We start from the raw sequence: 24,831 nt of genomic DNA on the forward strand, positions 1-24,831 counted from the left end.
GCAAAGCCTATGCACCTCTGGTCTTTGTGTGATGACATGGACACAGTAGGTCCTTAATTAATTTTTGTGTACCTGTGTTTCAGCACAGATTTTTAATTTTTACAAAGATTTCACTGATTATATGACATGTTTTGTTATTCTATCTATTTAGAAAGAGAAGCTCATTTCAATTTGAATCATTAATAAAGGCAAGGATCAAACCCATCACTAAAACCAGACATCAGCGTGTCATCATGGTTCTAACACCACCTTCTTTTTATTTCTGGCTGAGGACTTTGGACTCACAATGGAGAGGGATCAGGTGAGGAGAGGAGGATTTTGGAGCCAATGCCTTCAGGGTAGGGCCGCTTCAGTCTCCCTAATCCCCAGGAGTGACCAATACCTTCATCCAATGTGACCCAGATCCACCTAATGACTTCAGTCAGTGAACTGGAATTGGAAGCAGAGCCTGGATCAGGTGTCAGCCCTGGGTAATTTTCCTTGGTTCATTCACCAAAACGTTGAACGTTATGCAACTTGACATTTCTACAATATGTGTGGTTAAATATTTAATCCCATACACATATGAGAGTTTGTATGGTTCATTAAATAATGACACCATTATCTTCTCTCTTTGTTAGTAATTTTCCCTCTGCTGCATGCCCACATTTTCTTGCTAACTCTTGGCGTCCACAGTTGTGAACCCCTGGTCATTAGTGGCATTAAAAGGGAAGTGTGTGGAACCTGACATAAAGTATTTCCACTGCAAGAGCAGTGAATCTCTGCTGGGCCTGATGAACTCCCTCATCCCACCAACATCTGTGGACATTATCAATGTCTAGAGACATTTGCGGTGTCTCCACATGGTGGGTGGTGTCCTATGGACATCAAGTGGGTAGAGACCAGGGATGCTGCCGAACAACCTGTGATGCTCAGAACATTCACTCACAAAAGTATTCTTTAGCATCTAATGTCTGTAAAGCCATGGTTGGTACACCATGTCATAGAGAAATATCTAACAGCATTTGCCCTTCTGGTGAAAGGATAGTAGTGCACGACAGCCTCACACAGTGGACAGTGACTAGAGCTGCAGTACAGACAGATACTGGCAGGATGTGGGCACCTGTATCCTCTAGTGTGTAGATCTCATCTTCATGACCAAGTCTCTCCCCAGATGCTCCCCATATTTTCTGTTCTGTCATGCTCATCCAATTTGTCCTTCAAGATCCATCAGTCATCACTTCCTCACAAAATCTTCCTTCTTGGAGAATTCACAGATCTTAAGAGTTTTGTTCATCCTTGAATTTCTGTGGGCCTTTAATATCTATGGGGGAATCTCATTCTCAGTGATATACCTCATCTCTTTCATCAATTCTCTGTCTCATGTCATGTCACTTAACATGATAATTAATTAATTCCTTATAGAAATTCATTAATTCTTTCACCAAAATATATCAAGTTTCTCCTAAGTTTGGTGCTGTGTAGATTCCAAGTTGACCTCAGACCATTTGCAGCAAATAACATATTTTTTGTAAAGTTTTCCTCCTGCTCATTTTCCCCCTTTTTTACTATCCTGTCCTTCCTTTTCATTTCTGTCTTATGACTATGTATATTTTCCAAAATTTTCATTTTAAAATAGTAATATAGGGGCTGGCCCCGTGGCCAAGTGGTTAAGTGCACGTGCTCCATTGCAGGAGGCTGAGTGTTTCGTTGGTTCAAATCCTGGGCGCGGACATGGCACTGCTCATCAAACCACGCTGAGGCAGCATCCCACATGCCACAACTAGAGGGACCCACAACGAAGAATATACGACTATGTACTGGGGGGTTTTGGGGAGAAAAAGGAAAAAAATTTTAAAAATCTTTAAAGAAATAGTAATATAGTAATAAAATAAAATAATGATATAGGAGCATTGTTGAAGTGGAAAATATTGAAAAATAGCTCCTATGAGAAGCACTAGACCCCTGTCTATTCCTATCCACACTACCTTGTAACATACTTGTTACAACTTCTTCACTATGTCACCTGGTATTGACGTGTTTTAAATATTGTTTTTTACAGTTCTTTCCTGATTACTGTATACAAACCTATGTTATATCCTGTGTTTACTGGATACCATGCCTTATCTTTCTTCATCTACTCCTTCTTTCTGGTAGATCATATCCTCTGATTCCTTTGGAGAAAAAACTCATTGAAGATAGAACTTTTGAAGATTTGCTCATCTGAAATATTTTTATTTGTCTTCATGCTTAAATGATAGTTGACTGCACAAAGGATTATACTCATATACAATTATTGATTGGAGCCTCTGAATTTTTAGTATCACTCCTGTGTCTTCCAGTCCTTTCTGGTGTCAAGGGGACCTCCGTGGTTATGCTAGGAGTTCTCTGACTCTCGTGGAGTGTCTAGTCCTCCTCCCTATTCACCAGGTCACTCCCCTTGTAGGAGATGGAGGTGATAAAATGGGATCTATATTGGTTCTATCTTCAGAGACACCAATGTATTTCTCCTGGACTGGGGTCTGGGCATCACTTGCTTTTGAAATCTTCCCAGTTAATTCTAGCACAGAGCCAGAGTTGAACATCACTAATAATTAGTGATGTTGAACATCATTTCATGTGTCTGTTGCCTGTCTGTATATCTCCTTTGGAAAAATGTCTGTTCGTACCCTCTGGTCACTTTTTGATCTGGTTGTTTGTTTTTTTGTTGTTGAGTTTTATGAGCTCTTTATATATTTTGGAAATCAACAACTTGTCAGATAAATGATTTGCAAAAGTTTTCACTCAGTTAGTGGGTCGTCTTTTCATTTTGTTCATGGTTTCCTTTCCTTTGCAGAAGCTTTTTAGTCTCATGTAATCCCAGGTGTTAACTTTTTCTTTTGTTCCTCTTGCCTGAGTAGACATGGTATTTGAAAAGATGTTGCTAAGACCAATGTCAAAGGGTATACTGCCTTTATTTTCTTCCAGGAGTTTTATGGTTTCTCGGTTCTTACATTCAAATCTTTAATCCATTTTGAGTTAATTTTTGTGTATGGTGCAATATACTGGTCTGCTTTCATTCCTTTGCACGTGGCTGTCCAGTTTTCCTAACACCATTTGTTGAAGAGACTTTCCTTGCTCTACTGTATTTTCTTAGCTCCTTTGTCAAAATAAAATCACACATCTATGGACAGTTAATCTTTGACAAAGGAGCCAAGAAAAAAGGTTTGTTTTAGAATGTGAGAGTCAAAAAGGGCTTCACAGAGGAGAAGATAAAAAATGGCCACTACACATAGTATGTCAGCTGTCCCGTGCAGGGAAGCAGATAGAGGCAAAAGGGGACACCACAGCCCTGGTGCAAGGGTGTGACTCATCATGACGCATAAGTGAATAGCAAACAGACCTCGAAGGCTGAGCATAGGATCCTTTATGAACAGGTAGATGAGGTCAGAAGGGTGCCCAGTAATGAGGCCTTGGAAGTCCTTTCATGAAATACCAACAGTTGGACTTGACCCTCAGTGGTGAATCCAATCTGGGTGTCTTGGGGTGTTGCACAAGCTCCATGAATCTTCTCATCCACCAAACGTAGTATGTAGACCAAATACATAAGGTGTTTCACAGAATAAGGACTAATTTCACTGTATGCACTTCTTGATGTGATTAAAAATACACATTTATTGTAAAAGCGTTGCTGATCATTGATAACAGTAGATAACTGTTATCCTTCATTTCTCAATCAAGAGATTGTGTAAAAATACCTGCTATGAATAATTTGAGAAATTAATAATGTTCTCTTACTTCAAGCATTTGCAAACACCTGTCCACTAGTATTTCATGGTTATTGAAATGAGACAAGGATCACATTTCAATTTGAGGAGGATTTTTTTGGTCTCAATGAGGATGATGTATTACAGGAAGGTATCTCAGAGCCCAGGACACTATTTACGAGACTCTTGATAAGGCCAGGAAGGATGAGGACTGGACTGTGATGATGGATGTGGGGATGGAAAAGAGGGGACGTTCAGAAGTGACATGCTGTGCCGGTGGAGGAGGCAAAATTTAGTGGGCTCTTAGATGTCAGGAGAGAGATGAACTATAGTAAGCTCATAAAACCCTGCCAAATATTCACATCCTAATCCCTGGAACTCATAATGTTATTCTTCTTTGGCAAGAAAGGACTTTGCAGAAGTGATAAAGTTACAGATTGTGAGATGGGAAGACTAACTTGAAATTTCTGGTGTTCTCTAAATGTAATCCTGTATATTTTACATGAACGAGGCAGAAGAAGACTTTGCACACTCAGAAAAGGAGAAGGCAATGTGACCTCATGGGGCAGAGATTGGAGTGATGTGGACACAAGATGAGATACACTATCAGCCATCAAAACTGGAAGCACCTAGGAGGTTTTCACCTCGACTTTCCACAGGGAGCATGGCCCTCCTGACACAATGATTTTAGCAGAGTGGCACAGATTTTAGACTTCTGTCCTCCAAACTTTGAGAAAACACACTGATTTAAGCCACCAAGTGGGAGTAGATTACAACAACCACTGGAAACTAACCCAGATCCTATGATGTATCCAAATTTTCTGAGTCAGTTGCCTCATTGGGAGGTGGGTCCATTAGCCTGGATGGGGAGGGGAGGCACAGTCAAGAGGACTATGTTGTGGGCAAGAAGTGTGTTCAATTTTATACGTTTCTTCAGAAATAATTCTGGAGTGCTTGAATGGAGTTGTCTATATGGCATCTGGATGCTTGTTTCTGGAGCTCTTTGGAGAATTTGAGGGAGTAAGAGTTAGCCTTAGGTGTTGGTAAGTGGTGTAGTCATCGATGAGCCTTGTGAGTGTGCAGAGTAAAAAACAGTTAACCAAAGGTTAAACTCTAGAGATTCACTAAAATTGAGAGGTGGATGAAAACAAATTATACTGGACAGTTCATAGGATTAAAACCACAGTGAAGGGGTGAAAACCAAGTAGATTGATTGTGGTTATGATGAGGACAAAATATTAATGATGCTTCTGATTGGGAAAGACCTGTCTGGCCAAACAGGCTACAAGCATCACTCAGTAAAGACCAGTAGCAGGAATGTTTTAGTTACTTTTTACCCTCACCATCCTTTTTACTCATGGCAACGTAAATGGGAAATCTGTAAAGTAGTGCAGGATGATTTGTGACAAAGCTTTCCTCTTCTGATCCCAGTACCTCAGGCTGCCATGGTTAACTGGACGTTGAGTCTCTGAAATGTACTAGTGACAACACCCAATGGCCACTTCATGTTGATAACCACCCCAACTTGAGGTCAGAGACTATTAAATAATGACAAGACAAGTAGAGAAGTGCAGGGAAAGTAATTTATTGAAGCAAGATGTTGAAACCTTTACATTTTCCAGGAAAGAGCAGGTAACGGTTGAAAGACAGAGGTACTATGGCAGAAGTTTTCATAAATCCTGGGAAGTACACTTTAGCAATACATTACTCTGAAACAGAAAAAGAAGAAAGAAATGAGATATCAATTCATGCTGCTCCTGGAGATGACATATTAACACACCCTGTTCTTCACACCAAGATGCCAATGAAATTTCAGCCAACAGAAGGCAAATGGAAGATAGGAGGCATAGTCCCAGTATGCTGGTAAACTAAATAGACCTCGTACAGTTACAACTGGCCATGCAAGTCAGAAAAGATACATTTCCATAGTCCAACAGATAAGCCCTGAGGTCACCCACGCTTAGGACCCTTCTTTGGAAGGACAGGGTGAAGAGTTGGACAGAGCAACCCAGTATTTCTTTTCTCTGATGTCCTGGGACAGAGAACTCTAATATTTCACTCCAAAAGGGACACAGGGTTGAGAGAAGGAGACTGGGATCAGAGAGGACGTAGGAAGTACTACTTTCAGGAGATTCCCAGCCTCAGGGTGTAGAAATTCAACCTGATGGCACATGGACTTCTCAGCATTGAGAATCCAGCTTCTATGAGCATTTGCAACCGAACCTCATGACATAAATCCAGCATAGATGGGTTGAGAGATGCCTTTAAATATCTGCCTTCCTGATAAAGGCATAATTTAAGTGCTTCACCTTCACAAATTGCTACGGGAAAGATAACAAGTGGGGTCTCTGCCCATTGGCCATTATAAGGAGGATTAATGAGTAAGGAGCAGAAAAGTGGAGGGGGTTCAAGGAGTGGGCCCTGGCTCTGTAGAAAGTTTCAAGGGCCGAACTAGCACCCCCTCCAAACTGACAGAGAGCCTTGGAATATTTTTCTCCCTCATTCAACACTCAACGCTTCCCATGAGATTCCACAGGGACTGTGTCCATTGGCTGAGGGGAAATTGCCCTCAGGAAAGCTCCCAGGCATGAAGACAGCAGTGCTTTGGCCCTTCAACATCACTGCGTAGGGCTCTTGGTATCCTCCTTCTCAGGACAATACAGGAAACCTGGTGCCTAGAGAGGTGACCTGAGAAGGAGGAACGCGTCCAGACCCTGCTGCAGCGTTGGCATAGCTCAGCAGGTGTAATGTTATCATCTACCCTGTGGCCACTTGGTCACCCTACCAGATGTGAAATGAGAGGCAGGTGCCTCTACAATCTATGACCCCAAGGAGCAGCACCCTGACCTCCTTCCTGGCTGTTCACCTGAGTGGAAGTTTCTATGCACAAAGAAGAAAGAGTTACCAATGCATTTGCGATTCGAAATCTGTCCACAATGGAGATCTCATCTGTACATTGCTTCACTTGCATCATGCCCCAAACAGCTTCTGCAGGTGCTTTATATTTCGAAAGGCTTATCTTATAGAACTCGTCAGGAGTGAAATACATTGCTGTATGATCAACAACAAGGGATGGGCAGACAGTTGCCTTGACTGGAGCAGAAGAAAAAGAAATACAGTTCATGTGAGGAAGAGGTTCTTTCCTATGGCTCCTTTCTTAGAACTAGATAGGAAACCCAGGGATTTCATATTCCCATCTCATTGTGCTGATGATAATGTGGGGCCCTCAAGGTCACACTGCATGCAGCAGTGCTAGGACTGGGCACCAGGTGTCATGATGCCTAATTCTTTTTTTCTTTTCAGGCACAGCCCTACTTTCCTAAACTGCTCTGGTTTCCTGAAATTCACTATCCCTAGATTTTAAAAATACTAAGTTTTATCTGTTAATAGAGTGACAATTGGGAAAGAAGAGAGTTTTGATAATAAAATTTCAAATAAATACTAGATTCAGAATCTTACCAGAGGTCACAGATGGGAAAGTAAAACTGGAGAAGTTTAAATAAACTATTTGTATGTTGGAAGATGCACTGAAATCAAATTGAGACTAGGATTCTTGGATGCAGACATAGCTCAAATGCTAAAAAAAACAGTGAATATAATCAATTTAAACACATTTGAAGCTTCTACACAAAGTTATGATTGGCTCTTTTATTCTGCAGTGACGTACAGAATTTCCTAGAAAGGATGAGAGCTGGAGAGAAGGCTCATTCCTGACCCCACTGGAATTGTGCTCAGACTGGAAGTAACCACTTTTCCTCATCTGGATTCTCCATTCCCCTAAGTCTTTGCAACCAGCCTGCCACCTGGGACATGCCCTACCTGGCTCTGATATGAGCCCTGGTCAGACATCAAACTATGCAGAGTATTTGGAGAGGGTAAATCAGAGGGAAGAAAGGAAAAGAAGTGGATGTTTAGAAAGTCAAATGAAAAAGAAAGACGCCACAAGAATGAGTCAGTATCGGGGGTGTGAAGACATGCAAAGGTATTGTTGAAGGAATGGCTAGAATTGATCTAGAAAAATAGAAATTGTAGCCCTAATGACAGTACTAGTTCTCTTCCAATTCCTGGTGGCAATCCTAGAAAACTAGTAACTTTTGTAGAGATATTGACTGCTGCTTATTCACAAAGCCCATTTGAAGATTTACTATCCAGAGATTCAGAGAACATTGGCTCTTCTTGAACTAAGAACTCTCAAAAAACTCTTCCATCTGTAACATTTTGTGAATCTGAATCCATGAGTTAAAAAGCTGTGGACTCAACTGGTACCTGAAAATTTCTGGAAGGAGGACATCTAATAACTACATGATGTGTGCTCGATACCAAGAGCTGGAATCCTGACACACGTCATCCCACTCCATTGTCATAGCTACTCTTGGTGGTAACTGTGAAACCCAGTGACACGAGGGGACTTGGAGAGATTAAACATTTTGTTCAATGTCCAAGTGCTGGTAAGTGGCAGAGCCACAATTCACATCCAAATCTTATTAGGCCAGCTGCTTCTCAAACACAGATCACTGACAAGGAGTGGAAAACTCTTAAAATCTGCCTGCAATCATTTTTTTAAGTTCCAGAGTGTTGGAAATTAACAAAATGAGCCCTGGGCTTTTGGGGAGCTACTTCAGTAGTAGAGGAAACATTTGGATTTTGATCTGATCATCTCAATTAATTTCACCTAGTTCAGACAAAGGTTACTTACCAAGGCTGGTGCTGGACTGATTAGAAATGATACTCACCATCATAGCAGCACAGGGCCAGAGTGACCAGCAGGACAGACACGGACAACCTCATGGTGATTTATTTGCTTTGAGCTTTCAGCTTTAGCAAACGTTGAGCAATTAGGAGCGGTACTTAGGGGCCTGGGGAGTCCAGGGCTATTTGTACCTTGGGAACCTCACTGGTCCTGCCCATATGCCACATAGCAGGTCACAAGGTCTGGCTTCCAGCCTTCCCTTCCTGACTGATTGCTGTTGCCATCCATCTGTTTCACAGCTCCCACACTTCCTTCCTTTCCAAGTAGGGCAGATTCCAGGAGAGCAACTCAAAGGGATTCTACTCTGTTCCACAGGAAGACATTCAGGCACCTCTGTAAATGTGTCCTGCTTCCTTAGAGTCTTTGATCCTTGTATGTTTGTTCTTTGTGACAGTGCAGAGGCACAGGTGTGTTCTGATATCAGGAGGGCAGATCAGGGGACTGGGAAGTTTGGGGGCTGCAATTGGGTTACAGAGACAGGTTGTAGCAAGACCCAGCTTTGACCCCTCCTCTGGGTGATGATGGCCAATCATGCCTGGTTCAGGTGCACACTGGTCAAATCTGAACAAGAATTATCCTCTCTCTCAGTTCCCCTTCCATCACCTTCATCTTCACACAGAGGTCCCATAAAACACTATTGAACACATTCCACCCTGGAAGAGTTTCTTGGTGGAAAGACTCCTTCATCTCTTCTCTCCCTGGCTCATTCCCAGGCCAGAGTCTTTTCTTCTGGTGGAGATGACAACAATGTAGAGGTTCATATTTTTGGCCCACGAAGAGCAAGGCTACCATGAGGACTAGCCACTCACCCGTCATGTTATATTGACGTGATGATTAAACGAACTCAATGCTCTTTTTTTCCCAAGAAATCCTGGGGTGTTGGGAGCCAGAGGAGCATCACACGTATTAAGAGTTTTTCTGCCCTTGAGATCCAAGCAGGGAAGATGATGGAATAAAGAGACAGGTGAACAGGGTGGGTGCACACTTTCCCTTCCTCCATGAACTCAAGTCTTCTATTCAAACCTGGTTTTGTTACCTGGGTCAATTTCATTTTTAAGGGAGGTAAAGACAATCCCCAGCTAAGCAGTATGTGCACCACCTGCCATTCCACTCTTGTGCTATCCTGTTCTGTGTGAATAGGAAGCACTTTCTTTTATCAGAAATTGCCTGCTTAAATGAAAGTATTTTTGCAAACACTCACACTCGTGGCCCGAGGTTTGCAGTCTCCATTGTACAATCAAATCACTTGGGAGCTTTTAAAAAATACAGACTCCCTGAGTCCCTTCTCTGGAGATTTTGATTCAGTAGGTCTTAGATGATGCCCAGACACCTGTGCCAGTTAAACTCCACTGGTGATTCTGCAGGGCAGCTGGACTGGAAACCACTGAGAAAGACCTTTATTAACAAGGGGCATGTTTATGACCTGTGTTATCAGTGTGCACACTACAGGGTTTGGATAAGTCCCAGCAGAGGGCCACAGCAGTACCCACATGATTAACAAACGACGGTCCACTTAGGCAGCCTGCCTCTACCAGGAGGAGCAGGAGGCATGGTGGTAAGGACCATGGGAACCTGGGTTCAGATTGTTCACTGCCTCACACCTTAGGAGTATTACTCAGTTTATATAAAAGAACCAAGTTTTCTCATCTGAAAAAGGTGGCTAATAAAAGTGCTCCATGACAGGTTTTGTGGAATGAATAAATGTGTGTGTGTGTGTGTGTAAATTTACCAGCTGGCACATACTTACATCTCAAAAAGTGTTGACTACTATTATCCTGTTCTCTTTGTCAAACATTGTGGGTTGTCACCACTTCCTAGTTTAGAGCACTGATGAAAACCACATAATCACCACTTTCCAGAACTATAAAGACACTTAGATATACCTCCTTTCTCTGAAATATAAGGAGGAGGAAACCAGGTTCATGGTGTGAGTCTACAGACCCATGGACATGAATTAAGTTGTTAAACCTCTGTGGCAGCCTACTAAGCTGTCAGAATGTGTCCATGATCTGCTGAGTAGAGCTTGTGCTGGCAGAGATTCAGATTCACAGTATATTCCATCGGGGAGGGAGATATTTTTTATTCCAAATGCTCTTCTCAACTGCTCAGGCTTTTTTTATTCTTTATAGTTCATGCCTTTTCAGGTCTGCCCTCCTCCCTGTCTAATGGACTTGCTATTCCAAGTCTATCTTCTAATCCTTGAGGGATTGGTCTTGACCACAATGACTTGGTCAATGTCCTTTTTGTAGGCTCTGCTGGTACAACACATATCTTTTGACACAATTACAAAGTTGTAGACTTACAAACGTATAGTCAGTTAATTGATGAAAGCCCCCCTGTGTCTCAGCTCCGTAATTTCAGGACAATATCTGGTTTCCTCATTATTGCTTAGTACAGTGTCTGGCACAGAGAAGAGGAGCAGCAAGCATTCCTTGCTAGAAACATACTGCTGTCATCTTCCACATAGGTCCCTGTGTTGCAAAACCATCTGTAGCTAATAACAATAGAGGTAATAAAGAGATTAGCAACATTTTTCCTTGCTAACTGTGGCCAAACACTCTGAAACACAATTTATTATATTTCCTTAAAAATTAAAAATACTGTTAAATGACAAGACATTTATATCATGTAAAATGAGAGAGTGAGAACTGAAGAGAGAGATGAGCTATATGACTGAGAATGAGATTCTACCATAGAAATTAGATGCCTATCGCAACTGGATGCCTATAGAAATTCAAGGGTGAACAAAGCCCTCATGAGCCTGCATTCCCCAGAGAGGAGGACTTTGTGAAGTGGTGATGATTGACTTGGTTCTTGAAGGACAAATTGGATGAGGATGACAGAACAGAGAAAATATGGGGAGCATCTGGGCAGAGGTATGGTCATGAAGCTGAGCTCCACACACAAGAGGACACTGATGCCCACAGTCTTGCCAGAGTCTGTCTGCACTGGGGCTTCACTCACTGTCCATTGACTGTGAGGTAACCTCACAATACTGACCTTCCATCACAAGAGCAGATGCTTTTGGATATTTCTCTATAGCATCATTTCCCAATCACGGCTTTACTGACATTAAAGGCTAAAGAATTCTTTTGTGAGTCAATTTCCTGAGCATCACATGTTGCTTAGCAGCATCCTTGGTCTCTACGCACAAATGCCAGTAGCAAACCACCCACCCTGTGGGAACACCACAAACATCTCTGGAAACTGACAATGTCCACAGGGGTGGGTGAAAGGAGGGAATAAATCAGCCCCAGAAGAGAATCACAGTGCTGGCAGTGGAAATGCTTTATATCAGATCCTCCACACCACTTGCAATACCACTAAGGACCAGAGGTTCACAATTGTGGCTGCCTATACTTGCCAAGAAAATATGGGTATGCAGTGGAGAGAAAATTACTAACAAATAGAGAAGATATTGATGTAGTGAAACATATGAGTTGTCACATGTGTATGGGATTAAATATTTTAAGACACATTCTATAGAAATGTTAAGTTGTGTCAAGTTCAGTGTTTTGGTGAATGAGCCAAGGAGAATTACCCGAGGCTGACACTTGATCCTTCCCCAGCTTCTAAATCCGGCTCACTGACCAAGTCAATAGATGGATCCAGTTTCGATTGGATCAAGCTAATGGCTAGTTACTTCCAGGGAAAAAGGAGACTGAGGAGGCCCAGCCCCTGAGGGTATGGGCTCCCACTTCCTCCTCTCATCACGTGCGCCCTCTCTATTGTGACTTCAAAGTCCTCATCCAGGAACAGAAAGAACATGGTGTAGCACCAGGATGTCATGTTGATATCTGGTTTTAGTGTTGGGTTTGATCTCTTACTTTACTAAAGATTCCAATTTAAATGAGCTTCTCTCTCTAAATAGATGGAATAATAAAGTGTAATATAACATCTGTCCTGAAGGCAATCAGACAACAATTAAGTAGCTACACATCGGCTACTGTCACTCAAAGTGACACCGACCCTGATATAAGTTTCTCTATATTAAACCCAGCATATATGAAGTTAAAACCAAAACACTTGTTTTCTGCTTACTCCCTGGCTTCCAGGCTCCAGAATCCACTAACCTCTATAGAGACAGACACCACCAAGGACAAGCGCCTGGGTTCATTATCTCTTCCCCACACAGGCTGGTGGGAAAGTTGCTGACCAGCAAGGTCATGGGCTCCCTCCTCTCTGCAAGTAGTCTCAAGGCCAAAGACAGGGCACAGGAAGTGGGCTGTCTTTGATGTGGCATTGGAAATGAATAAGGAGTTTCAGTTCAGTGGGACTGAGGTGAAGACAGTGGGAGAGGGGAGTTCACAGAGAGCAAAGGCCTCAAGCAGAAACTTTGGGCCCTGCACAGAAATCCACCTGGAGTTCATCTAGGGCAGTTGTGGGAGTCAAGGTCACAAGGTCAAGGTCACATGTGAAACATAAAGTGAAGGTCCATAATGCTCAGACTCAAAATATCAATAATTTTGGCAGGTGTCTCTCAAATCAGAACTCCTACCTCCTTCTCCAGGCTCAGCCATCTGCTGTCTGCCCTTGATAAAGTTACTTGACCTCTTATCTCATTTTGTGCAGCTGAGGAGAAATGATATGCTCATCTCATAGAGAGAGTGATCACAGATCTTGGTTCACTCAGGAGATTCCTAGCTTATGTGGTTGTCCCAGCATCTCACCCATTTAGTGACCTCTTTCACCCTCCAAAGTGCCCCAGTTTCACCATTAAGTTTCAACATCACCCTGCTCATTGGATTGTAGATGTGAAGATTAAAAGAGGATCTCACCAGTGCCCTGCATCAAGCAAGTGCTATGTAATTGCTTGCCATTAATGTTTTATTGAATTTTGAAAACAGGTAAACATGAGTTGGTGCTGAGTATTGAGAAGATGACTAGGCCAACAGAATGAAGACTATGTTTGAGAAGAAGTGATACGTAAATTATATCTCAATAAAACTCTTTTAAGAAGGAGTCAGGAAAATATCAAGTAAGCCTGAATCAAAAACAGTGGTTTATTTTCAACTTAGGACTTCAATGTCAGATCAGAACACGATTGTCCCTAGATCTCGTAGAGAATGTAAAGTAGAAGCAGAGACTTCACTGGTCTATAATGGCCCTAGTGGTCCTTCAAGGTTTATCATAACTCCTTTCTCATTTTTATAAAGCTAATCTCTGGCATTTGACATGTAGACAGCACCTGTTCTGTGCCCAGCCCTGTTCTGAGGACATACAGCTCATTCAGGCCTCATGATGATCCTAGGACTGTTCCCACTGTAGAAAGAGACACGACTGTGAAATCTCCACACCAAGCTGGGAGCAAGGCAAACGAGGCACAAGGTCCACTAATGGCCTGGATACTGTGAACAACGAACATCTCACTGACAACCACAGGTCCCCTGCTGTTTTTGGATGGCATGCTCTCTATATGTCTGTTAAGTCCACCTGATCAAGTGTTTCATTTAAATCCACCATTTCCTTGTTGATTTTCTGTCTGGATGATCTATCCATTGATGTAAATGGAGTGTTGAGGTTCCCTACTATTATAGTTTTGCAATTAATTTTTCCCATTAGGTCTGTTAATAGTTGTGTTATTTATTTTGGTGCTCCAGTGTTAGGTGCATATATATTCATAAGTGTTATGTCCTCTTGGTGAAATGTCCCTTTTGCTGTTATATACTGCCCCTCTCTGTCTTTCATTGTCTTTTTTACCTTGTAGTCTGCTTTGTCTGGTATAAGTATGGCAACACCTGCTTTCTTTTGCCTTCCATTTGCTTCAGTTAACCTCCCCCATCCCTTCACTCCAAGACTGTTTGTCTTTAGAGTTGAGATGTGTTTCCTGGAGGCAGCGTATTCTTGGGTCTTTCTAATCCATCCAGCAACTCTGTGTCTTCTGATTGGAAAGCTCAATCCATTTACATTTAGAGTGATTATTGATATATGAGGACTTAATACTGCCTTTTTCTCTCGTTTTCTGGTTGTTCTATATTTCCACTGTTTCTCTTCCTTAGTATTTCTGACTGCCGTTTCATTTTGATAGTTTCCTGTGGAAGCTTACTCAGTTTTCTCTTTTTTCATGAATTGTGGCTCTGCTCTGATTTTTTGTTTAGTGGTTACCGTGAGGTTTGCATAAATGCTCTCATAGATGAGATAGTCCATTTTCTGATAGCCTCTTATCTCCATTAGCCTAAGCAGGTTCCAACCCTCTTCTTTTCCCCTTCTGAGCTATTGTGGTCACAAACTATTGTGTTCTGTGTTGTGAGTTTGTGACTAAGTTGAAGTGTTTATAGTTACTTTTGATGCTTCCCTTCCCTTTATCTTTTAAGTTATAACTAAGCATTTGCTACTCTGCTCTGATGGTTACAGTTTTCTTATTTTGTCTGTCTATTTATCTCCTTGTTTAAATCTTTGTACCTAATACCATATGCAAAAATGAACACAAAATGGGTTAAAGACTTGAATGTAAGACCTGAAACCATAAAACTCCTAGAAGAAAATATTTGCAGTACGTTGTTTGGCATTCTGCTTAGCAGCATTTTTTGAATACTATGCCTATGTAGGCAAGAGAAAGAAAAGAAAAAATTAACAAAAGGGACTACAGCAGACTAAAAGAACTTCTCCACAGCAAAGGAAACCGTCAAGAAAATGAAAAGACAACCTACCAACCAGGAGCAAATATTTGAAAATCATTTACCCAACTAGGGGTTAAGTTCCAAAATATATAAAGAACTCATGCAATTTAACAACAAAACAACCTGATCAAAAAAATGAGCAGAAGATATAAACAGACATTTCCCCAAGCACTATTTATAGATGGCCAACAGACACATGAAAAGATGTTCAACATCACTAATTATTGAGGTAATGCAAATCAAAATTATAATTATATATCAACTTATACCTGTCAGGATGGCTACAATTATCAACACAAAAAATGACAAATGTTGGACAGGATGTGGAGAGAAGGGAACCCTCATACACTGCTGGTGGGAATGTAAAATGGTGCAGCCACTATGGAAAACAGTGTGGAGATTTCACAAAAAATTAAAAATAGATATACTATACAATCCAGCTACCCCAAAGATCTTGAAATCAATAATCCAAAGAGATTTATGAACCCCTATGTTCACTGCAGCATTATTCACAATAGTGTAGACCTGTAAGCAATCCAAGTGCCCTGTTACAGACGATTGGATAAAGAAGATGTGGTATATATATATAGACAATGGAACACTACTCAGCCATGTAAAAAGACAAAATCATCCCATTTGCCACACCATGGAAGGAACTCGAGGGTATGATATTAAGCAAAATAAGCCAGATAGAGAAAGACCAATACTGCATGATGTCACTCATATGTGGAAGATAAACACATGGAGAAAGAGAACTGATTAGTGGTTACCAGAGGGGAAGGGGGCTGAAGGGTGGGAGAATGGGGAAAGGGGGCACATGTACGGTGATTGATAAAAATTAGAGTAGTGGTGGTGAGCTTGATGCAAGCTATACAGGAGGCAATAAATAATAATGTACACTCAAAATTAAACAATTTTTAAACCTTTATGATTTCAATAAAATATTGGGAAAAAAAGATGTCCCCAAGATCAGAGCCTTTCCTAACGTTTCTGTCCTGAGTAAATACCTCTCCACCAGACTTCTAGACTTTGGCAAGATCATAAGGAAGAAGGGGCTCACCTCCAAAGAACATGCCTGAGGTTAATGTCCCAACAGCCCTGTAGGTCAGGGGCAGAACCAGTTTTACAGAATGAATGAAAGGAAAAATGTGGCATCTCTTACTCCAAAAAGTGTGGGACTGATACGAGTAACTTACATTTAAAAAATTTAGATCATGTCAATTTCAAAATAACTCTTTTGAAGGCTTCTGTGCCAATGCCTGTGTCACTGAGAAAAAATGACTCTCACTGAATGTATCTATTTTATTAAGTATGGGAAGGCCTCAAATGACCAAAACATTAGTGTGAGTATATCTCAGGGCTTCTATGAGCCTGAGGACAGGCCAAATATAATTCCTTCTTACCACCTACAATAAATCTCCCTGAAGACACTAGACCATTCCAGGTAGAATCTGAATCATTTAACTTTGCACCATGGTTTGTCATAGGAGGTGATCGATAAATATCACACCAACACTGACACTGAAGTCCATTTCACTCCTCTAGTTTCCGACCTTAATATGGGACCTGGTCAAAGCTCCTTTTGGGAAGAGAAAAAATCAGGCCGGCAGCACCACCATTCTGACTTTTTGGTTTCTCCTGTTTCTCCCTGTTAATGCTGGCTTGAAAAGAGTCTTTGTGGGTCATGTTACTGTTTTCTGATCACCAGAGAATGATCATTATCAGTTGGAGAGAGAAAACATGGAGGCAAAGAAAACACGACTTCTTCATTGTGGGAACCATGTGCATCATGTGGGTGGGATTTTTTTTGCTGAGTAAGACACCTCTGAAGGGTCTAGAGACCCAGCAGGTGACAGGGCAGGTCCATAACAAGTAGGGCTCTAGGCAGAGTCCCCACTAAGTCCTGATGACAAAAACATTATTCTATTTCATTATTAAGGTCCTTCACTTGCCTTTGGAATGAAAATTGCCAGCAAATGTCAACTGTGTGAAATTACACACCTGAGAACATAACCGTCTGTATTTCTAGCATCCTTCTAAATCAGTTTTGTTCTTGGCAAGTTATGCTCCAGTGAAGGATGGAAACAAAGAGTCACAAATAATCCTGACAGCAAATAATGCATTCACAGATAAACTATTGACTCATTTCTCTGGCTCCCTCCTTCATTTTTTTTTTAACTTAAACCAACTTTGTTTCTCTCCTTCCCATGACCTTCATACCATCCCAGCTAAAACTGATGTGGCTTTTCCATCCCATGAGACTGTCTTGTCCCTCTCTTGACACCAAGAAGAACAAGTTCTTTACCTTGCCAAGTACCATCTGCTCTAAGCCCTCTGTACTTGCTGTTCCCCCTGCCTAGAACACTTTTCCCCACATTTGCCCCTGGACATCATCGTCCACTCATCCAACCTTAAAAGTCCCTCCCCCTATAGCTTTGCCTGGACCTCTGTGAAGGACGCTGCCCCAGGGGTTGTGTTGTTGTTCTTTACACAGTCACTGTCCAATATCACTCATTCAGTTGGAGGTTTGTTTGTTGCCTCGCAGGTAATAGGTGAGCTCCACAGAGCACGGTCCTCCTACAATGTGTTCCTACTACTGAATCTGTGGCACAGAGCACACGGCCCCGTCATAGGAGAAGCTCATGGTTATTGTTGAACAATGGATGGGTGGATGGATGCATGGATGAAACCTCCCATTTTTTCATGATTACCATGATTTAAGTCCTGTGGTAGGCTCTTTATATAGTCTGTCTTCCTTATAAAAACAGGCATGGTATCATTTGTGGCCATTTTAGAAATGAGGAAAAGGAAGCTTGGAGTGACCACTGCTTTAACTTGCCCAAGGACTCTTCATGATTAGGTGTTGCATCCAAGAGTGAAAACCTACACCTGCATGAACCCAGATCTCATCACCCTCCACGATTCAGCACTGCCTCCCCTAAGCAATCAGTTATTCTGCTTCTTCACATCATCCCTGTGAATCAGTGGAAGAAAAACCTTGAAAAGCTAACAAAAACTAAAACAAAATTAAATCATTGATTTACAGTCGATGAATGTAAGAAATTAACTAAGTGAGATATTCTTTGTAAAAACAACCTTCAGAGAGGTGAGACATTCCCAAATTCAAGCGTTTGGGTGAAAAAGTGTCTATTGACGAGGGAAGTCTGCCCCCTGGAGGAGATATCTGGTATTGTACCGAGCCCGGGTGTTTGGTAAACTGGCAGGAACAGACTCACAGGGTATGAAGCTTTTTGTACATTGAAGAAGAAGGAGAAATGCAAGAGAAAGAAGTGGAAGAAGAAGAGGAGAAAGAGGAGAGAATGATGACCACAATAATAATAAAAAAATACCAGGGTGACAACACAGGGTCACAATGGTGTAATTTGCTTTTTTATTTAGAAAGGACTTTTACATTAATTTTACCTAAAGTTTTGTATTGTTATTGCACTTCTAAAGTTTCTTGGGATCTAGAAAGCTCCACCACCTTGGTTTCTACAAACAGCACAGGCTGGCTGGGTTCTGGTTGATTCTCACTGTCGTTTCCAGGTCCAATGCCAAGTTTAGCGTGTGACACATTTCCTCATTTATGGGAGGGATTGAAGTGGTGACCAGGAAAATAAAAGGAGGAGGTCTGCGTACTCTCCTCTAGAGTGAGTCCCTTCATCCCTGCAACATCAGAGACCAGGCAACAACAGCTGCTTCCACCATGAAGCTGGTGACAGTCCTCATGCTGATGATATTTGCCCCTTTACTGCTATGCAGGTGTCTACATGCAAAGAAGGCAGGCCTTTGACTAAAGGCTGTTGTCAGGATCCCTGTGGAAGAATTCCTGGTCCCCAAACCTTAGTACAGGGTAGCCCCAGTATAATGTGTCTGGGTGTACTAGGCCAAAGGATTATCATTAATTCTAGAAAACGAAGGTAATTTCCTCATGAGCTTTGTCTCTGCCATGGAGCTGCATGTAGCATCTCAATGTTATTCAGGGCATATCACCATCATCACAGGTACCATGAAAACCAGGATGAGTCTTGAGTTTGAATATTAGAATTATGTATTTCAGTGGGACAAGGGAATGACGTGCTTTCATGGCCCCCTGACATTGGCTCTAGCTGGGTTTCCTGAAAGAGGCACTCATGGAGTTTCCTTCAAAGTGGAAAGAAATGGAAAAACCTCACAGGAGGAAAGGCTCAGGCTACATGTGTAACCCAGTGTCTGACCTCAAATGGGCGTCCACTCTTCACATATTTGTGGAGTGGATTTGAGCCTACTGGGATGCCCAGTTCTTCATGATCAACTCTGACTGGGGAGAACTCACATCCTCTGGAGGTCTCCTTCCAGCAATGAAGATCCAGAGGGAGGAAAATGCCCTGGCAGCCAGAATCTGATCTTCAGTACTAGAACAGTCATTAGTGTGCTTTGTTCAATTTACCAAGCTCTTTTAATATCCTACTTCATTTGTTCCTGAATTATGTGCGGATGTGTTAAAGGTGATATGCTCTTGGAAGATCAGCAAACACATGGATAAAGAGAACAGATTAGTAGTTACCAGATGGAAAGTGCATAGGGGTGGGCAAAGGGGGTAGAGGTGCACATATTTATGGTGGGATAAAAATTGGACTATTAGTGGTGAGCTTGAGGCAGTCTACGCAGAAACTGATAAATAATAATGTACACTCAAAATTATACAGTGCTATAAACCTTTATGAGTTCAATAAAATAATTGAGGGGAAAAATGCTGATATGCTCAAGGTCAACTAAATAGAAAATTCCAAAGTCAAAGATGAAAATCTGGCTATCCTGAATCCAATTCCAGAACGTCTTCCCTACACAACTCAATTGGTGACAACAGATCACTTCATGAACAAGAATTTATTCGTGTGTTATTTTTTGTTGCAGAAAGTAGTGTCAATAGAGCTAATGGACAGTATCCTGAAACCAATACATCTACAGTATTTGGAAATGCTAGTTGATGCCCTGAATAATAATAGTGAAGCATCACATGACTCTGAACAAAGAAATATGAGATAATGTTTAATATATTGTACTAAATCAGAGCATCTCATTTCTTGAGCATGCTCCTTAATTGTGGTTGCATAATGTTGGGCTTCTCTGGTTTGTAGAGGCAGGATCATGGGGGAGGGCAGATTTTAGGGCTTAAAGGAAATCCCAGATCCTGACTTTACTCTCTTGGATTAAGAACTCAAGACCATTCCCCATAATCTTTCTGAATGTATGTCTCTACTGAGATGTAAGAAGATGACAAAAATCATAGTTATGCTGCAAAAGGGTCCTGTACTTCCATAATTGAGCCCATGTCTGCATGCTTTCATCCCAGGTTCTGGGTGCCAACCTCTTGAGGATGTGGTTGAAACGACAATTAATCCTGAACTGTCCACGACTGAATATGTAGAATCTATTCGAGAGTTCATACCAGGTAATGCCACTGAGAAAGCTGCAGTGCAAGTGAAGCAATGTTATCTCAACCAGTCAAAGGAAACTCTGAACAATTTCAGAAAGATGATGGTAATTTCTGTTTTTTTCTGATGCATATTTAAAGCACTGGACAGGGACCAGCAGGCTCCTAGTTTGTCACTAATTATGCCAAATCAGTGGAGAACAAGCCTTATTTTATCTCAGTGAGTTTTGTTGTTGGTGAGTCTCATGACTTTGACATCAAGAACGACATGAGGGCCCCAGTGATGATTCTCTTCTTCACCTTGTGGAATCCTTAGTGAATGATAAACGAAAAAGACAAAAAAGGGAAAATGCCACTAGGGAAAACTCCTACCTCACTGTCAGCTTCCCAGTGCACATGCATACACTCACACATATACACACATGCACACACGCACACACATACGTTTTCTGTCAAAGTAAAACTCATATCTGATTCTCAAGAAGCCACTGCCTTGTAGGTACGATCAGCAAAAAAGATCCCCTTCTTCATAGTTAGTGCTACTTCCAGCAATAACTTTCTTGGATTTCAGATAAGTGTGGATAAACCCAGGAAAACAATGAGAAGGAATGTTTGCTTTTCAGAATTTTACTTAGTAAGAAAGAATTGAAAATCTAAGTGATGTCTCCTTGTTTGTTTTTCAGCATGCAATGTACCATAGTACTTTCTGTGCACTGTTTTAACTTTCCACAAGAGCTTTGGCTGAGAGGACTACAGAGAATGATCAGAAACCAACTGTTGACTGCTATAAACCACAATTTTACTTTCTTCTTTTGCTTTTGATCTACAAACTGCAAGACAGCTGTTGAACCTCATTTAGATTTTCATTTCAATGAAGTATCTGCAAACCTAGGTTCTTTATTTGTCACCAGATTAAAATGGAGGCTTGAGAGAGCCTCATAGATCACACATGTGTGTGTGTGCACCCACACACAGACACACACACACACACACATTAAGATCTTATAGGTGAGGGATTGAAGAATCTGAAAAGCCTTTGTTCCTTCCCATAATTAGACCAAAATGGATTCTCTCTCTGGAAACTCTCTCTCTCTTCATCACCCCGTCCTCCCCAGGACTATCTCTGACATCCTCATGCACTAAGGTTCTGCTGGTTGGGGCGTGATCAGGTTCCTGATCCACTGCAGGCTTCATCTCCACACTGAGTCCTGCACTCCATAGTGAGGGTCCTCTCTCAGCTCTCTCTGTCCCTCACCCAAGTGTGCATTCCTGGGAACAGAACCAGCCAGGGAGTTGACTTATGCAAAGCATAAGTGAATCCTGTATTGATTTTAAAATTTGTATATCACATTACTTTGATTTTTAAAAATATTTTACTAAAATGTTATGTACCCCAATTACTGACACTTTTGGTGCCCCCTTATGTTGTGTGATGTCCCCTAGTCCTGTCCTTTCAAGTGGCAATGTGGTCCATTCTCTCATTCCCACAGTGACATTCACAGCAATGAAGTTTCAGGGAAATGTGTGTGTTCTGTAGGAATAAAGCAAAGCAAGTGAGTTGTCATGGAAACGGAGCTTTACATTATCAGTCCCCACAATCCTGTCACCAGGGATAAGTTAATGCCACCCCTTCTGCTCACATGTTGGCATGTCCCTTTTCCTTCCCAGGTTTTCGTCTCACCCAGGAAGGCCCTTGACCCTTTCTCAGGACAATTAGGCTCCCAATAGAGCTGGCTCTTCCACCAGGCATAACATATATATGGAATTAGATACACGATACCTTGAAAGTTCCACCAAACTGTTACAATTTCTTTAAAAATATTAACCAAAAGTCACTATGGTAATAATGAATATATACCAAAGAACCAGTGTGAAGTATATTCAATTCACCTTTAATCAATTAAGTTGTAATATATATAATATTTATTATTTATTTATAATAAATAATATTTATTATTATGAAGATATAATATTTAATATATTATTTCAGAGAAGGGGTGAAAATATGTGACTCCCAAACTCAAAGTAAGACACTCCCATCCCTCTTATCCAAAACACCTCAGGATCTGTGACACCACTAGGCCCAGACAAATTGGTCCTTTCCTGGGACCCACACATTAAAAGATCCCACACCATACACCTACACACACACACATACTATGATTTATTATGAATTCTTGGTGCTTTTGGTGCATCCCCACTCAGGAGGAAGGAGATGCTGACACTCTCTGTTCTCCAGAAATGGGGACCTCCACTCTCTCACATGGACCCCAAGAGGAGAAGAAAAAAAAGAGTTTTGGATGCAAGAACTGAAGATGGACTATAGGATATGCAGAAGTTCATATCTGCTCAGAGATGAGCCCTGGCCCATGTGATGTGGGGTGTGTGTGTTTTCCAAGGGAGAAGTGGACAGTTTGATGGAGCAGCAGAAGACTCTGTGTCAGAGAGTGAGAAAGACAAAAAGGGCTAAAGTCACCATAGTTTCCACTCTCTTGTCGACTGGTCACTGGTTTAGTAGGGAGAAAAGGCCTCAGGATTCTGAGCAATGGCAGCTTCAAGGAGGGACCTTCCCAGGAACACAGAATCAAATGTAAACCTCTACGTCTGGCAAGCCCAGGCATGCCCTGACCCCTCTTCAATCTCAGCACTTTGACCATTTTGTCCTCTGTAAACCTCGGGACATCAGTGAGCTCCCCCAGGGGAGTGAAGGCACCTGTTTACATGGTCACATGTTTCCAGAGTGCACCACTTGTCTGGTTATAAAGGTGGAGATTGTCTGTCAGAGGTGTTTGTGCCTGCATTACTATGCAGAGTTTAAGTGAACAATAATGGATTGCTTTGACAGCGCCAGAAACTGCCAGATAGTCAGGCAGATTGGAGTGTTGAAAGAAATATTACAGACAGGCACAAAGGGAAGCAGCATCTCCAGAATGGCTGTGCCAAGTGGCTGGCAGCCATGGGTCTAAAAATAGGAGGTTGGTGCTGAGGAACTTCCCATACCCAAATATGTCAGATCTATTCAGTTGAAAATGACCTTACCACTAGGTAAAGCAATGTAGTTGAAAGTTCTCAAAATAGTCCAGAGAATGAACATTCCAGGAAAAGGGTTCAAAGTAGCTTGTGGGTGAAATATATATATATATATATAAAAGATTAGAGGCATAAGCTGTCCAGTCCAGTGCATGCCTGAAGACCACTGGGAAACTCACATGGACCAGTAGAGTGTTGGATCACTGAGGGGACAGGATGCAAATGCCTCCAAGGTGGCCCAGGTGGGGAAAAGAGAGAGACGTCAGTTTGCTTAGTGGGGTCATCACTGGTGACTTTTGACTTTCCCAAAGAGAAGCCCAATTTAGTCAAGACTCAAATGGGGAAAGACTTAACATACACAATAATGCTCAGTGTATAGGCTGATGGAGGAGATAACCTCTGTACATTGTTAGGTTAACACATGTCCCACTGGGAATTCCCCATTGGGAAAAACATCCTGTCACGGTCACGGATGGGTCTGAGAATCTTAAGACTGGATGAAGTGTTGTGGAATCAGAGGTCTGTTGTGGTGCCTCAGCTGAAGGGACACTGATGGTAAATGTATCCTGAGCCCGGCACTCATTGTGTGAGGAGATCCATGGAGAGCAGAAACACTGACAAGGTTGTCATTCCAGGGGCTGATCCTTAGCTTCAGGTGTTCATTGGTAGTCTACAGACCACTGAATGAGAGTGTGTAAGCCCAGTACTCTGAGAATACTCTGGGTATAAAATTCATTAAAGAAATAATGGCTATTATTGTCCTGAATCTGGGGAGGTAAAAGACATGAAGTTTGATGAAGCTCAAAGTAGCCTATTCAGATGAACTGAAGAAAACTACACTGAGACACATTATAAGCAAATTGTCAAAGTCAAAAACAAAGAGAATTTTGAAACTACCACTTGAAAAGCAACTCGCCACATACAAGGATGTCCCATAAGACTATCAGTAGATAATTCAGAAGAAACCTTTCCGAACAGAAGAGAGTGGGATGTTATATTCAAAGTGCTGAAATAAAATACAGCCAACCAAAGATACCACCCCAATCAAAACTATCCTTAACAAATGAGGAAATGATTCAACAATTCTACTTTTAAGAAATTATCATAAGAAAATTAGTAACAATATGCAAAACCAATTTTACTGCTGTGTACATATAATTTCAACAGTCATGTGATGAAAGAGTAGACACATGTTAATGGCCATATGACTGAGGGTGAGAAACTATACAAAATGAACTGCCAACTTAAAAACAAAAAGTTTTCAAACCAATATTTAGGAGGACAGCTCTT

At 41.6% G+C, this 24,831-nt stretch overlaps 2 protein-coding genes across 2 annotated transcripts in view; both read right to left on the reverse strand.

Annotated features, from left to right (window-relative positions):
* Positions 1-24,831, reverse strand: part of LOC138916548 (uncharacterized) — a 276,582-nt gene that overhangs the window by 63,923 nt on the left and 187,828 nt on the right. The window lies entirely within an intron of this gene.
* Positions 5,295-23,780, reverse strand: LOC102150493 (secretoglobin family 1D member). The gene is made up of 4 exons (XM_005598431.4): positions 23,721-23,780; positions 8,459-10,969; positions 6,631-6,818; positions 5,295-5,434 (listed from the first exon to the last, which is right to left on the reverse strand). The coding sequence occupies exons 2-4, from the start codon at positions 8,511-8,513 to the stop codon at positions 5,396-5,398; spliced, it is 282 nt and encodes a 93-aa protein (XP_005598488.1). The 5' UTR covers positions 8,514-10,969; positions 23,721-23,780; the 3' UTR covers positions 5,295-5,395.

Source organism: Equus caballus, chromosome 12 (assembly GCF_041296265.1).
Source record: "Equus caballus isolate H_3958 breed thoroughbred chromosome 12, TB-T2T, whole genome shotgun sequence".
NCBI lineage: Eukaryota > Metazoa > Chordata > Mammalia > Perissodactyla > Equidae > Equus > Equus caballus.

Bases quoted from the DNA above. Each gene is read 5' to 3' on its own strand.
- LOC102150493 (XM_005598431.4), bottom strand. From the start codon at position 8,513: ATGAGGTTGTCCGTGTCTGTCCTGCTGGTCACTCTGGCCCTGTGCTGC. The intron at 6,819-8,458 runs GTGAGTATCATT...CTTCTGCTCCAG, and splicing joins GGCCCTGTGCTGCTATGATG to TCAAGGCAACTGTCTGCCCA. The intron at 5,435-6,630 runs GTAACTCTTTCT...TTTCTGTTTCAG, and splicing joins TTCGAATCGCAAATGCATTG to AGTAATGTATTGCTAAAGTG.